Source organism: Centropristis striata, chromosome 7, assembly GCF_030273125.1.
Source record: "Centropristis striata isolate RG_2023a ecotype Rhode Island chromosome 7, C.striata_1.0, whole genome shotgun sequence".
NCBI classification, from domain to species: Eukaryota; Metazoa; Chordata; class Actinopteri; order Perciformes; family Serranidae; genus Centropristis; species Centropristis striata.
In genome coordinates, this window is record NC_081523.1 from 20,428,501 (window position 1) to 20,442,021 (window position 13,521).

The 13,521-nt window shown below is 39.7% G+C and overlaps 1 protein-coding gene across 2 annotated transcripts in view; it reads left to right on the top strand.

Annotated features, from left to right (window-relative positions):
• The window catches only part of grid2 (glutamate receptor, ionotropic, delta 2), a 522,539-nt gene that overhangs the window by 437,145 nt on the left and 71,873 nt on the right, over positions 1-13,521 (top strand). For both annotated transcript variants that reach the window (XM_059338134.1, XM_059338135.1), the window contains exon 12: positions 5,568-5,706. In XM_059338134.1, coding sequence (XP_059194117.1) covers positions 5,568-5,706 — 139 coding nt within the window. The remainder of the gene's footprint in view (positions 1-5,567; positions 5,707-13,521) is intronic.

A 13,521-nucleotide genomic window follows, 5' to 3' on the forward strand; every position in this document is an offset into this window, starting at 1 on the left:
TAAACAAGTTATTTCAGATTAAACCTTAACATAAAGTTTTTGTACACCACATGATTTTATTCAAACCAATTGTGTTGGTGTTGCGTTTTCTCTCTTTTTGAGTCCATTAGCCATCTGTTCAAAGTATTTTAGATTATCTTTCGCACAACCTTTCTTCTCCCTGTTGTTCCCTTTTTCTTGGGACTCAGTGTCACACTCTTCTGTGTTTGTGTGTTCATTTAACTACACGAGCCAGGAGGCAGGAAGATAGGAGATGAGAATTAAGCCGGAGATGGAGGGAATGTCTGAGAGAATCTTTTAATAAAAATGGAGCACATTAGAGGTGGAAGGACTAATTACTAGCCAAACTGCTTAGCGGCCAAGAGTGGGAGACTGTAGCTTGTGTAGCAGTGTAGTGATATTGGGCAGCTCTCAGATTTTATGTAACTGTATTTATGTTAAACATAGCATTACTAAGAAAAGATATTTAAGGCTTAGCCATTTTCTTCTCCGGATGACTAAAAAGAGGATAGTGTAATGACTACTATTAAAAGAAACAAGTGCACATCTCAATCAAAAGAAATGCATGGTATTTAGAGGAAGCGGGCCTGTCAGGCACATCAGAGGCCAGCCGTGTAACAAGCCGGTCAGTCACACAGCTAAGGGATCAGGCATCAAGGCGGCCAGCCAGCTATCTAATTAACCAATCAGTTATGTAGACATCCAGCAATCCAGCCACTCAGTCGGGTCAAAGAAGGCAGACAGAAAATAAACCAGCAATTAGGGTCTGCTAAAAGTAGTGAAACCAAGCAGAAACCTTTGGGCCTGAAAAGTGAAGCCAATGTGGAAGTGCCGTAAACCTGCATTCTTTGTAATGGCCAGTAGGGGGCGACTCCACTGGTTGCAAAAGAAATCAGATTGTACAGAAGACATTGAGAGAATGACCACATTTCTTCATCTTACTAATGAGTTTATAGTCTCAAATGAAAGCTTCAAGTCATCTTCATCACAGCATGATGTTTGTTACAAATAATGCTTACATAATACATTGGAGAAAATAGATGATAAGGCAGGGTCTGCTCTGGGTATGGTCATCCGGTGATTGACAGGTGCACCGTGTGTGCTTTTCTTGGAAATGTGACTCTTTTAGAGAGTTCAAGGTCACTATGCCCATCTTTTTTTAAACAGTCTGAGTAAAACTGATTCAGAATTATGGCGACACAGTTGTCAGGAATATAACATTGAAAAATGTTTAACAGCAACAGTGATTCATAGTTTTTAGCTGCACATGTATTTTTGATTGTGATTCCCTATTTTGAGTGGTGACATACGAAATAGAGAAATGCTGTTTGCCTGCAGCTACAGGGGAACACAGCAGAGAATGAGAGGGAAAGCATGGAGAGACATGGTGGGAGGAATGGAGAGCTATATTGAGGGACACAATAGGGTGCCTTTGAAGCGGTGGAGCTGGCATCCACAAAAGCTGCTTCATGCGAGAAAGGCCTCCTCTAGAATCCATAAACATACACACATGCAAACGGAGAAACACACACCTTCTTACCTTTGACAGGAGGTTTTCAGGAATGCAGACACAGGAACACTTGAAAGGTGCCTTGAAACACAACACCAAGAACAGAAGCTCTTTTATTCTGAGTCCTACAGAGAAGAATCACCATCGGCTTTCTTTGCTTGTCCTAGAAAGCTTCATTGAAGGAGCCCTAACTGAAAAAAAGTTATTTAAAAAACTTCATTTGAAATGATGCAATTAAAATGACCTTATGGTGAGTTCAGACTACTTTTGACTATAATGAGGTTGTGTGCAAGTAGCAGCATGGCCTTCAGGGCCCAGTCATAGACTTCATTCGTCAACATTATTTTTCTTTTGGTCAACAATCCTCATGGTTCTCTGTATATAAATATGGATAAAGCATCTTCACCTCATTCCACTGTACAGAGTGAAGCAGAAATACTGCAGAAATGGGGGCTGTCATGTTACTCTTGCAGATTCAGTTGCAGCCAGAGTCTGTGCAGTAGTGATTGGGCAGTGGAACCACCGTAATGATGTCCCACCTGACCAATCACGAGGCGTATTGATCATAGCTGTCAGTCAAGATTTTACACCCATGTTATAAAGCATTAATTAACTAATGAAGTCCAAAATTATCACTTAAGTATACATTGCCATGATGAGAATGACCTGAAATGACACCATCTTGGGTAAAAATGTCTTTGACATGTACTTGTTTCTTTTTTAAATTCTATCCAGGGGGATAGGGGTTTATGACCTACTACCCCAATAACAAAATAGTTGCAACATTATTTAAAATGTATATAGAATCTGCTAATCCTTTGTGTCATATATTCAATAGAAAACTGTAAAAAAAAAAAAAAAAAACCCAGTTTATTTTGTGTTCAAACTGATTAACTTTTGTTTTGTAAGTATAAACTATAATTTCTATTTTTATTTTTAAAACCAACTATCAAATAAATCGAGCTGTCATGGTGTCCACCTTTACACAGTATACAGTCTATCATACATGCATTCATAATAGTGACTCAATTGCTCAATAGCATGAAGGGTTCGCTGACTACCGCTATTCTTCCTAAATGGTGATATCCATCTGAGTGTATTCCTTTGTATAAAAGGTTGTTTTGATATAGCAGATATGAAGGATGCTTCCAGTGAGTCAATATACGACAGTATGAAAGATGGGTTGAAAATACAATACCCAGTTTATACAGTGGTTTTAATAGATCAGTGGTGCTGGTCTTTTACTCAACAGAAGGAAGATGTCACTATGCAGCACCTAGTTGGATATTTAATTTTGCTGTCTGACATAGCAGTCCTTCAAAATTGAGTCTTTTTGTGACTACGTTCACCTAGAGGGCCAAAAGTAGTTATTGACACTTGGAGGATAAAGAATTGCATCATAAATCTATGAATGTTTTTGTTTACTATGATCATAGAGGGAAACAGACACTGACAGCATGGCCGAGATATAAATTATTGTGCACCTTACTGTTTTCTCAACTTTGTGCAACTCAAAGTGTCTGTCATGTTCTCAAGTAATACAATGTCAAGGGCCTTTTCAACCCTCTTCTCAATGTTCAGTTAGTTTTATTAAGCTTCATAAATTGTAGTTGATATAATATCTCACAAAGATGGTATGTCTTTGCCTCTCTCTGTCTCTGACACACACACACACACACACACACACACACACACACACACACACACATATTAAGAGCAGGAAACAAAATGACCTTTCAAAAATTTTGTTGTAGTTGATCTTGATTTGATTTATACATTGTCCAGGGACAGGGATGAATATAAAATGTCTAAAAGAACCTAACAAAAGTCTGCCCACCTTCAAATTTTGGGACATTCAGATGTCAGAATTCAGCAGAGTCATTTTCCCAGCTGTATTAAATATTCCATAAAAGTCACTTGTGCAGCCAGAAATCAACATGAAAATTGTTCTGAGACCCGACAATAGGTTTTTTTCTGGTAACTTAATCGGTCCTCCATGGGTATTGCCAGTATGAAACCTGAAATCCCCAAATACCTTCTGCGGCTGGAATGATTCACAAAGGTCATGTTTTAGAAGCTATTGAAGTCCAAGATACTGCAGTCACGGTTTGGCATATATTTGGACACTTTTGGCAGACCACGTTATGAGAAAAAAGCATCTGTGCCTGCTGGTTACATTCATTCTTGGAAAAGATTCAATTCATCTTCCTGCTGGCAAATCCACAGTAGTTTCTCATGAATAGTTAACTGCATGAATTTTATCAAAAACATTATAAACATATTTATTATATTTTAATTGATTGCCTCTCTTCTAGATTATCCTTCTCTGAAAACTGGTTGATACAAAGGCAGGTACTTTGTAAATATGAATACATATAGAAAATAATGCAAAGATTGGAAGGAAATAGACAAAACTGCAAGTCTCTGCTGAATAGGTTACAGGTTAGACATTACACTTTTATATTGTTTGTGGGTTTTTTTCATACATATTTGAATATTTTCTCTATTATTCTCTCATCTGTCTTCAAAAAAAAGATGTCATTGTAGGTTAGGATACCTCATAAAAACAAATGGCACATGAGAAATAAAACAAAAAAGACTGCATAACCACAGTGCTGTACAAAAAACTATTTGCAGGGATAACATAAAAGATCACATTTAAAAAACACACAACCAAACTCAAGATGTCATATGAATCTGCATTTAAGCATACAGCATAAAAGGATAGACGTGTGGGAGAATAAGACACAGGCAAACATGCACAGGGATTACTGAATATATAGAGTACAGTACTACACATTACTCTGCCTTCGGGCTCAGGGTAAAACCTGATGTCAACAGCAAATGTATTGCCTGAGAAAGATACATTAAGCCCGAAGAGACGGAGCGAGAGAGATAACAAATTTGAATGAAATCAAATGTTATAAGAAATGCAGAAAAGGCCTGAAAGGAGAAGGAAGCAGGAAATACAATGGAGAAAGAGAAGGGGCATGAGATAAGGGAACATAGGATTACATGGGTATCACATATATTATTAAGTGTGGAATAGAGGAAGCAGGAGAGAGGAGATCATCGTCTGTTGGCCTGAGTCGACGTTACAGTGATCCCCTGCTATGAGGATGAATGAGGCTAATTTCTAACGGGCTTCAATAAAGGCAGTGAGGAAGAGCTCACTGGCTGCAAATCAATCATGACTCTGTGCATTTGTTTGTATGTGCATTAGATATGCAAGCCTAAATGTGTGTATGCATGATTATCAGTGCGCTTGCATAAATGTGCATATGCATAGAGTGTGTGGTATCTCCCTTCCTTTCTTTATTTCTTTGGTAAATTCACAAATAAATAGAATATTTTTTATGAGGGCTAGGGTTAGAGTGACAGCCATTTTTCGAAAGCTCACAGAAAGCCGAGGCAGTTAGCTTTTTACTGTCGCACAACAAGATTTCAGAGGACAAGGCCACAAAAGCTGTTTATAACACAAGACGGGGATAAAGAGGTTTTATATGTGAAGACGGACAAGCCACTTTTCATTGTAATGTGCTCCAGGCAGCATTAAATCCTAATGGGAAGGCCTGACAAGCATTTACACATTCCTCTTCAGATTGATCAAGATGTTTCTCAAGATAATTTATCGCAATGGCAGGTTACAATTTTTAACTTCTGTCCTAACAGTTTTGCCTGCCGGTGTTTTGAGAGTGATTGTATATTAAGACGTTTCCTGGGTGTTAAGCACCGTCTGCACAGGCCACCTTTTCCACAATATATAAATGCTATCATATCTCAAAGATGCATTATTTTATAGCCTTCTAGAAGAGAGCATAGATTGAATTTTCTGAAGTGCCTCCCACTTTATGCCGGCATGTAAAGATAACATCTGTGCCAAAGCATCAGATCAGATCTGTTAATCCGAACATAATATTTCGGGATGCGCTTCGCTGTTTTAACAGCTTTTCCTCCTGCAGCTAAGAGTTGCCTGTATGTGATGGTGTGGTATTTGTTTTGTCTTTTTGTCTGTGACTTTGCATTTGCTTAGCTGTCTTCCTTTCTTTCCTTCTAGGTGGAGAGGTGCCCTACACCACTCTAGCTACAAGGATGATGATGGGCGTTTGGTGGATGTTTGCTCTTATTGTCATCTCTTCCTATACCGCCAACCTAGCAGCCTTCCTCACCATCTCACGCATAGAGAACTCCATACAGTAAGTATCTGACAGATTTATTCTTCTTAAGTTAGTGGAGGCAACCATGCTGGCCTCAAAATGTGGTTCTGACACTATAATTTCTTAAACACCAAGTTATTTTTACATTGGTATTGAGATACAAGAACTGAAACCCTTTAACTTTCACATATCACCAATATTTAGTTATACTTTAAGGTCCCCCTGCAGACACAAAGGGGCTGGGAGCACATCTACCTTTCCTCCCTCATTGACAGTTTCTGAATCTGGTCTCCACCCGCCTCCCACCAATGAAAAAGCAGTATGAGCTGGCCACAGAGCGCTGAGGCTGTGGCGCTAGTTTCGCTTTCTGGTCTATTTTCTCCATTTGGCCAAAAGCTAACCAATGAGCAATGAAGTTCAGTGAGCGGTGAGCTGCCAAGCAATGTCTTTGGAAGGCTGCAGTGACCTTTCTGTACTGTGGCTCTCTGATTTTGCAATGAAGTGAACCCAAACTTAAAGTTGGGAATGCAGATCTCAATCAAAAGAACATTTAGAAGAAGCAGGCCTGTCAGGCAGATCAGGCCAGCCATGTAACAAGCCACACAGCTAAGGGACTGATCGATATATAGACATCCAGCAATCCATTCAGTCGGTCAAAGGAGGCAGACAGGAAATAAACCACCAATTAGGGGCTGCTAAAAGTAGCAGCAACCTTGTACTTGTACCTGAAAAGTGAAGCCAGTGCGAAAGTGCCTTTAAACTGCATTCTTTCTTTCCACTGGCTGCAAGAAAAAGAAGTCGAATTTTATCGAAGTCATTGTGAAAATGATCCCATTTCTCACTATATTACCTTGGTAAACATTTTCCTCATAAGTTTATGGTCTCAATCGATAGCTTCAAGTCTTCTTCAATACAGCATTATGCTCATTACAGATAAGGTTACATAATATATTGGAGTAATGTTGATGATAAGGGTTTAGGTGATTAAAAGGTGCACCTTGTGTGTTCTTCTAAAGCTGAAGTGGCCACTCTGAACTGTGGCTGTTTGATTTTGTGTTGATGTGCAGCCAAACTAAAAGCTGTGAAAAGTTTTTTATTTTTTGCCGGCAAAGTGAACCTCCAGACTCAGATGATAAGTCTGTTGTGAATCCAAATTGATGACTAGCAGACATGTCAGAGTGGTACGATGTGACAGTGTTTTCGCTCCCAGTCTGTTCTGCCCTGGAGGTTTCAGGTATCTTTTTTAAGGCTTTTGGTCAACTTCCAAAGTTCTGACAGATGTAATCTAGGTTTCCCAGTGTACGTTTGAATCTCAGATTGTAGAAAAGACTACAGACATCTTTCCCTTCAGGGGAGGAATGTGAGAACATCTCCTAGTTACACATTCTGCACAAATACAAGTCAGTATAGCCAAGGTCAGACATTTTATGTGACATAAACAACACGATTTGGGTTGAAGGGGACTTTAAAGCTGCACATCAAATCTACACAGATTCATTCACAAAAGTATGTATGCCAGCAACTATACACACACACACATACGCACACATTCACACTCACACCTTTTCACTATAGAGTTTCTGTGTAGCTGTGCGTGCATGACTAATTGTTTCTAACACATAGAGACACACTGCAGTCTTCCCCAGTGTGCCTGATTGTTACTCAGTGTGGAAATCCATTCTACCAGGCAGGTGTAATGCATGAGAGGCAACACACACACACACACACACACAAAATTACAAAATTACTTCCCTGTCCTTTCCATCCCATTTCTCCCCTCCTCCTCCACCCCATCGTAGGATAGTAATTTCCTGTCTAACTCAAGTTTGGATCTATCGTATGTGTGTGTGTGTGTGTGTGTGTGTGTGTGTGTGTGTGTGTGTGTGTGTGTGTGTGTGTGTGTGTGTGTGTGTGTGTTTCCAGTGATGAAGATAGGGGGAAACAGAGAGAGAGAATGAGGCCAAGGTTAGAAAGAAAGTAAGGAGAGAGTGTTTTTGCATGTTCTTCTAAGGTTTTGGGCAGAAAATGTATCAAGGCAACTGGCGAAGCCTTCTGCTCTCATTTTGCCCCGAACACACACACTCCAACACACACATTATTTCCCTCAGCTCTGTGCCCTCTGTTTATCTATCCTTGTGATAATATGTTTGCCTGCTTCTCTCCTGGTGGCACAAGGAAACGCTCATCTCTCATTGGACTAATCAGCATGCCGAAGCATCCGCTATGCCCGGCAGTGCCACAGTTAATTGTGCTTGGCTTTGGAATAAACAACATTTATTTCTCTAAATCTCATCACTATCTGTCTCTTAATTTGTTTCTGTCAGTTCGTCTCTTCGACATTCTCTTTTTCAATCTCTGTTTTTTGTCTTTGGCAGAACTCATTCTTTATCCTTTCCTTTTACTTTTCTCTCCAGCCTCTCATCCTCTGTCATCTCACTTTATTCCAAGTCCTTCTGTATAGTCCCTTTGGAAATATGTAGAAAGAATCACTTTTCTTATTTTCTTTTGTCTTTCTGTATTGTTTTTATTTTTGCACTTACATTTACTGTCATTAACTAGTGCCTCTCAGTTTATCGCCTCATTCAGCAACCATTGAGCTAATTAAGGATTTCCATAAATTTTAATGCATTATCTTTAATGTGTTGACTCTTCTGGGGTCATTAGAGGCATAATTACCAGGGAAACAGCAGCACCCGCATGGCCTTGGGTCTCCAAAGATGGGTTGTGGGGTGAATGGTGAGAGGGAACACACCCAAAACAAACTGAGCGTAATCGTAAAGCATAACAAAACCACCGAGAGATGAAGGGAGAAGCTGAGCGAGAGAAAAAAAGGGGGATTGTGATGTTGTGATTAGCATGCACTTTTATCTGATGAATACTTGATTAACATATTACGCAGATGGAACAAGAGCAAATGGTTTTGTGTGTGAGTGATTGAGAGAGTGAATTAGTTAACTATGGAAAACTGCAAGCAAGCTAATGCATGGACAGGAATAGGAAGAGAAGGCCGGGGAAGGATGGAGGCATCGCTCGTCTTCGTGTCTCAGTGAGCCGTCAGGACAGACAGGGTTTTTAAGTATTAATGCCCTTGTTTCATCCTGGAAATGAAATAACAAGTGAGCGTTCAGAACCCTCTCTGGACTATTTCACGCTTGGATGTTTTTCCTCAATTTCAGTGTGAATCCTTTAGGAAAACAGTGAGGGATGGCGGCGTAGAGTGGCAAAGAGAGGGAGCAAGAGAGCAACATACAAAGAGAGAGAGAGAGAGAGAGTGGATAAAAGAGACGAAGTAGGTGAAAGAAAAGGTGATACTATTAAGGAAAAAATGGTAGAAGAGGCAGAGGTAAGAATGGGTGGAAAAAAGAGTAGGAAGAAACATGGGAAAACCATGAGAGGAGAAGGATTTGGGCAGTGGCTGTGAGATAGAATGAGAAATGGAATTTGGAGGAATACAAATGTGAGAAGAGAGGTGTCACCTGTTGAGGGAGACAGAGGAAGGAGCTGGAGTGGAAGAATTGGTTAAAATGGGAAGATCAAAAGATGGAGGGTTTCAGTAGAAAAAGGTGCCTTTCGTGGCACAGTCTCACACAGCAGGCGTCATTTGGTACGGTCGCTAATGATTGCCAGTAAAGCCGAATCAGGTTTTATGTGTGCTCATGTGTGTGTATGTGAGCATCATAGAGGCAGGTGGAAGAGTGCTCCCATTGGTCAGGAGCTCATTTGGCTCTTTCAAGTCTTTTATGTTTTCTAAAGGGCCATGAAGTCCCTATTTACGATCATACAGTCACTTTATCGCCCTCTGTTGGTGAGAAAGGGATGGAATAATGTTGAACACTTTAACACTGCTGCCTAAGCTAGTTATTGTAAGAGCATAGAATAAACATAAATATATAAATGTCTTCTGAAGAGATATAATGACATTGCATCAAGGTGACCAACAATAACATATAGAATACAATAACCAATAATAAAAGCACCCCAAATACTTTAATATGATACATATTTGAAACACAGAAAGAAAATTACATAATTGCATAACAATGACTGCATGGATCCCAGACTCGTCCATTATTGACTGTTCGGGCTATGCTAACAGGCTAATCTTAATAAGCTATGGCTAGAAAGCCTGCAACCTAATGTCTCCCCCATGTGTTGCATTAGACTTGAAGATATGACCTAAACTTCTTTGCATGAGTGTACTTGTCTGGACCCATCTGGTGCAGTTCCGTCTGTCCAGTCGATCAGCCCACTTGACGCTGTGGAAGTTCACTTTGAAGGGTGTATATATAGTTTGTGGGTGTGCGCGAAACAGCTGCTTTCATAGTCTTTTTTTTTTCCAAAATATTTTATCTGAATGTTTTCCTTGTGGTGTGTTCGATCCAGCTCAAAAGACCAATACCTGTCTACACTATAGGTGTCACCGATATTGGCCAGTGAGTCAAAGCCACCACCACCCAAATCATGATGTCAGTCTGACCCTGCCACCTACTGCATGCCTCAACCACACTTGATGTACACCCAAAAAATATAATGGTGAAGTTCTTTCTAAACTGGAAATATAAGCACAACTTTGGCAGCTTTATGAACCTAGTCGAACAACTCTAAAGAACATGTTGTTTGGGGGGAAAGAAACTTGTCTGGGTTTTGGCTTGAGTCCACACAGACTGCATGTTGTTCAGGGTTACACAGCTGTCTGCAGTGCTTCAACAGCCATTTGTTAAAAAGTTAATGAACTGATCAAGGCTCTACTGCCTTTACCCAAATTACTTTCCTAACAGAATAACAGAGCCAAGATCATCTTTGTCTTCTGGCCTCTAAAAACATAAAGAAGCTCATCCTTTTTCAACAAGTACCTGGAATAATTTCTCTGTTAACCTGTTTCTGACACCTGAGGAGGCATAGCAACCCAAGTCCAACAGCTTCAAACGAACATGACAAAATATACAAAAGATGTACACAGAGATGACACTCACCTTCTGTATAACGTGGATTTCCAAGCCTTCTCTCTTTCTCTCTCTGTCACACATACACACACACACACACACACACACACACACTTACTATTTGTCACAGGATACATTCAGCTGCTGTTCACTCCATTTACTTTCTCATTGGGCTGCTTAGGGGCAATGTAATTGGTTGCAAAATGAGCTAGCATACACACAGGACAGAAAGGCAGGTGTGTGCAAATACATACCCACATGCACACATTTTTTTCACACATATCGTTACAAAAAGACATTTCATATGCATATCTCCAAAGGAAAACAGACAGCAAAAAATCTGGAGACAACCAATGTGGGTATTTGTTGTTTTTGTTTTGTTAAATCCAGAAAATGTAACAGTTTGGTTTATTTTGGAAACCCAACAGCTATTGGTCTGACAATGGTCACTCGGAGGAAAGGCTGCTATGTATGATGTTCCAGCAGATATCTGGATAACAGATGATGGATATCCAGACCAGGACTTCCTCTTTTGTGTACTGGTCATTGCTTAAAGTCAGTTTAGCACCTTGAGATGTTTTATTGGAGTTGGAGTTGAGAGAAGACATCTATGACCATTTCACAAGTAGCCAGTTAAGTTAGCAAAGCTAATAAAAAGCTAAATTGTCGTCAGACGATAGATGATATGTCTCAAGATTGAATTTGGAGAAATGTGTTACTTTCTACACAGACTGTTCACCTGCAGTCAGCCAAAGCCTGCTTAAATGTGATTAGTCAATACTACTCAGACTACAAACCAAAACTAGAATGTTTTTAAGACCAAAATATGGTCCTGTGGTTCACAGATTCAGTAATCATATGCAGAAGCTGTGAAGAGAGATTGGGGTTTGATTAAAGTATTATTATAAAAAACCTCTTATGCTGTTTTTTTCCCAATCCTCCAAATTTTGCAGATGAAGTCTATGCGCGTTTCCTTCGAAATTCAGTAGGTCATAGGAAGTAAACACCATACCAGTGCCTTTTAGCCACAGGAGGCACTTTTCTTTTTGAGCAATCGTCAAGTCTTCAATCAACAAAATGATAACTATTGTACAGGATGTTCTGATGTTTTAGAGATAAAATAAGAGGAATATTGGGTACTATTTCATTTTTTTCTACCCACATATTTTATGGTGAGCAAAATGGCACTGTTTGATTGGAGACCTGCACCACATAATTTCTGTCTAATATTCTGTAAATAAATGTGTTTTATGTGTTTTTCTATCAAATTTGTGAGAATTATTGGAGTTTGATTCACTATGAACTATCTTTGTCCCAGTAAAATCTAAATTCATCTTACATGGCACTTTTCTCCCTCTCTCTGCCTCCTACACATGCACACACCATTAAATAACAAGCTCAGAGTTACGGCCCAGTGAAACCAATTCGCAAAAGGGGAATCCTGGTCAAAGAGTGTGCTGACAGCCGTACATATTCACAGGGGAGTAGTGGGGAGGGGAGATTATTAAGGCCAAAGATTAATTGACAGCAATAAAAGATTCATGTTCACGGCAAAGTTCATTAAAATCTTCAAAGGTTTATTTTTTCTTTTAGAGCGGGTCAGAGAGATAGTTGAGGAGGGCAAGAGAGAGAAAGAAACCGCAAGAACTCTGACCTTCCATAAGAAGTCTCAATGTTTTATTTCGTGTGTGTGTGTGTGTGTGTGTGTGTGTGTGTAGTTCGGAATTTTTCCTTGTTAAATCCGCTTTGTGGGTGTATTACAGCTGAATTAATAAAGTAAGATACTGTACACTTGTTGTTCTTCATTAAGCAGGACATGTTGAGCGTTTTTGTGCACATGTTTTGTTTCACAAATGTGTGTCTCTTAAATCCATGGGTGGTATGTCGCAGCCATTTAACAAACAAACAGTAATTAGTTCCTGTAATGGTTCTCTATTACATTTCTCAGCGGCCAAACTCTTTGAGAGGCAACCCAAGCACTGTTGCGTTATAATTAACAATAGCTTGTGTATTCCCCCAGAGGTGGCAATTTATGGGTGAGGGGTAGAGCGAGAAAGAAAGGGCGCGAGAGAGAAATAAAAGGGAAAAAAATACAAGACAGACTGACTTGTGTTTTTTCTTTGCTGCTTCTTTGTTAGTGTCTCCCTTATTCTTGATATAATTGTAGATATAAAGAATGTGCATTTAGCCAACCTATCCTGCTCAGCACTGTGAGCTGAGTGAGCGCTGCTGTCTAAACTGCTTTCCACCCCCATTCCTCTCACATTTGTTTGTCGCGGCCAATTCCGTTTTTTCTATTTTTACTCCATGTGAATTACATGTCGCTGCCAACTCCCACTGTTGTTGACTTTAGATCTAAATCACTCATTCATGGGGAAGAGACGGTGTGATCCACCGTACAGCTGGCCACTTCATAAATACTCTGTGTGGACAGTCCAATGCCCTCCTCTCTAGACCTACCAAGACAGTAACAAAGGCTTGATCATTTACCATGTCCCCTCATGCAAACATAAGAGTGCCAGGCTGAAAGCACCACAGTTAGGGATTTAATCCAGGTCAATGGATGGGCAAATGCTTTTAATGCTTTCCTTTTTTCACCCCTGTGTCAAGCAGAAGTTTTTGGTTATATTATTCAAATTTGATCGTAAATGTATAAAAATGATGGTTTAGTTTTATAATATAAGCTGAGGTACCGCCATCACAAGTTATATTTAACTTACTTCCATCTCTGTGAGTTATAAGTCCTGCACTACTTGAAAAGAGAAGTGAGGTAATGTGTGCACATGTTTTATAGTCAGGATATACTACTTGTTCATTACCATAGACTGGAATTTTTTAAGCCTGAAAGCCGGCAGCAGTCATTATGCTTTTAGGTTATCTGTCCCTCCATCTTTCCCATTCTAGTGAACAT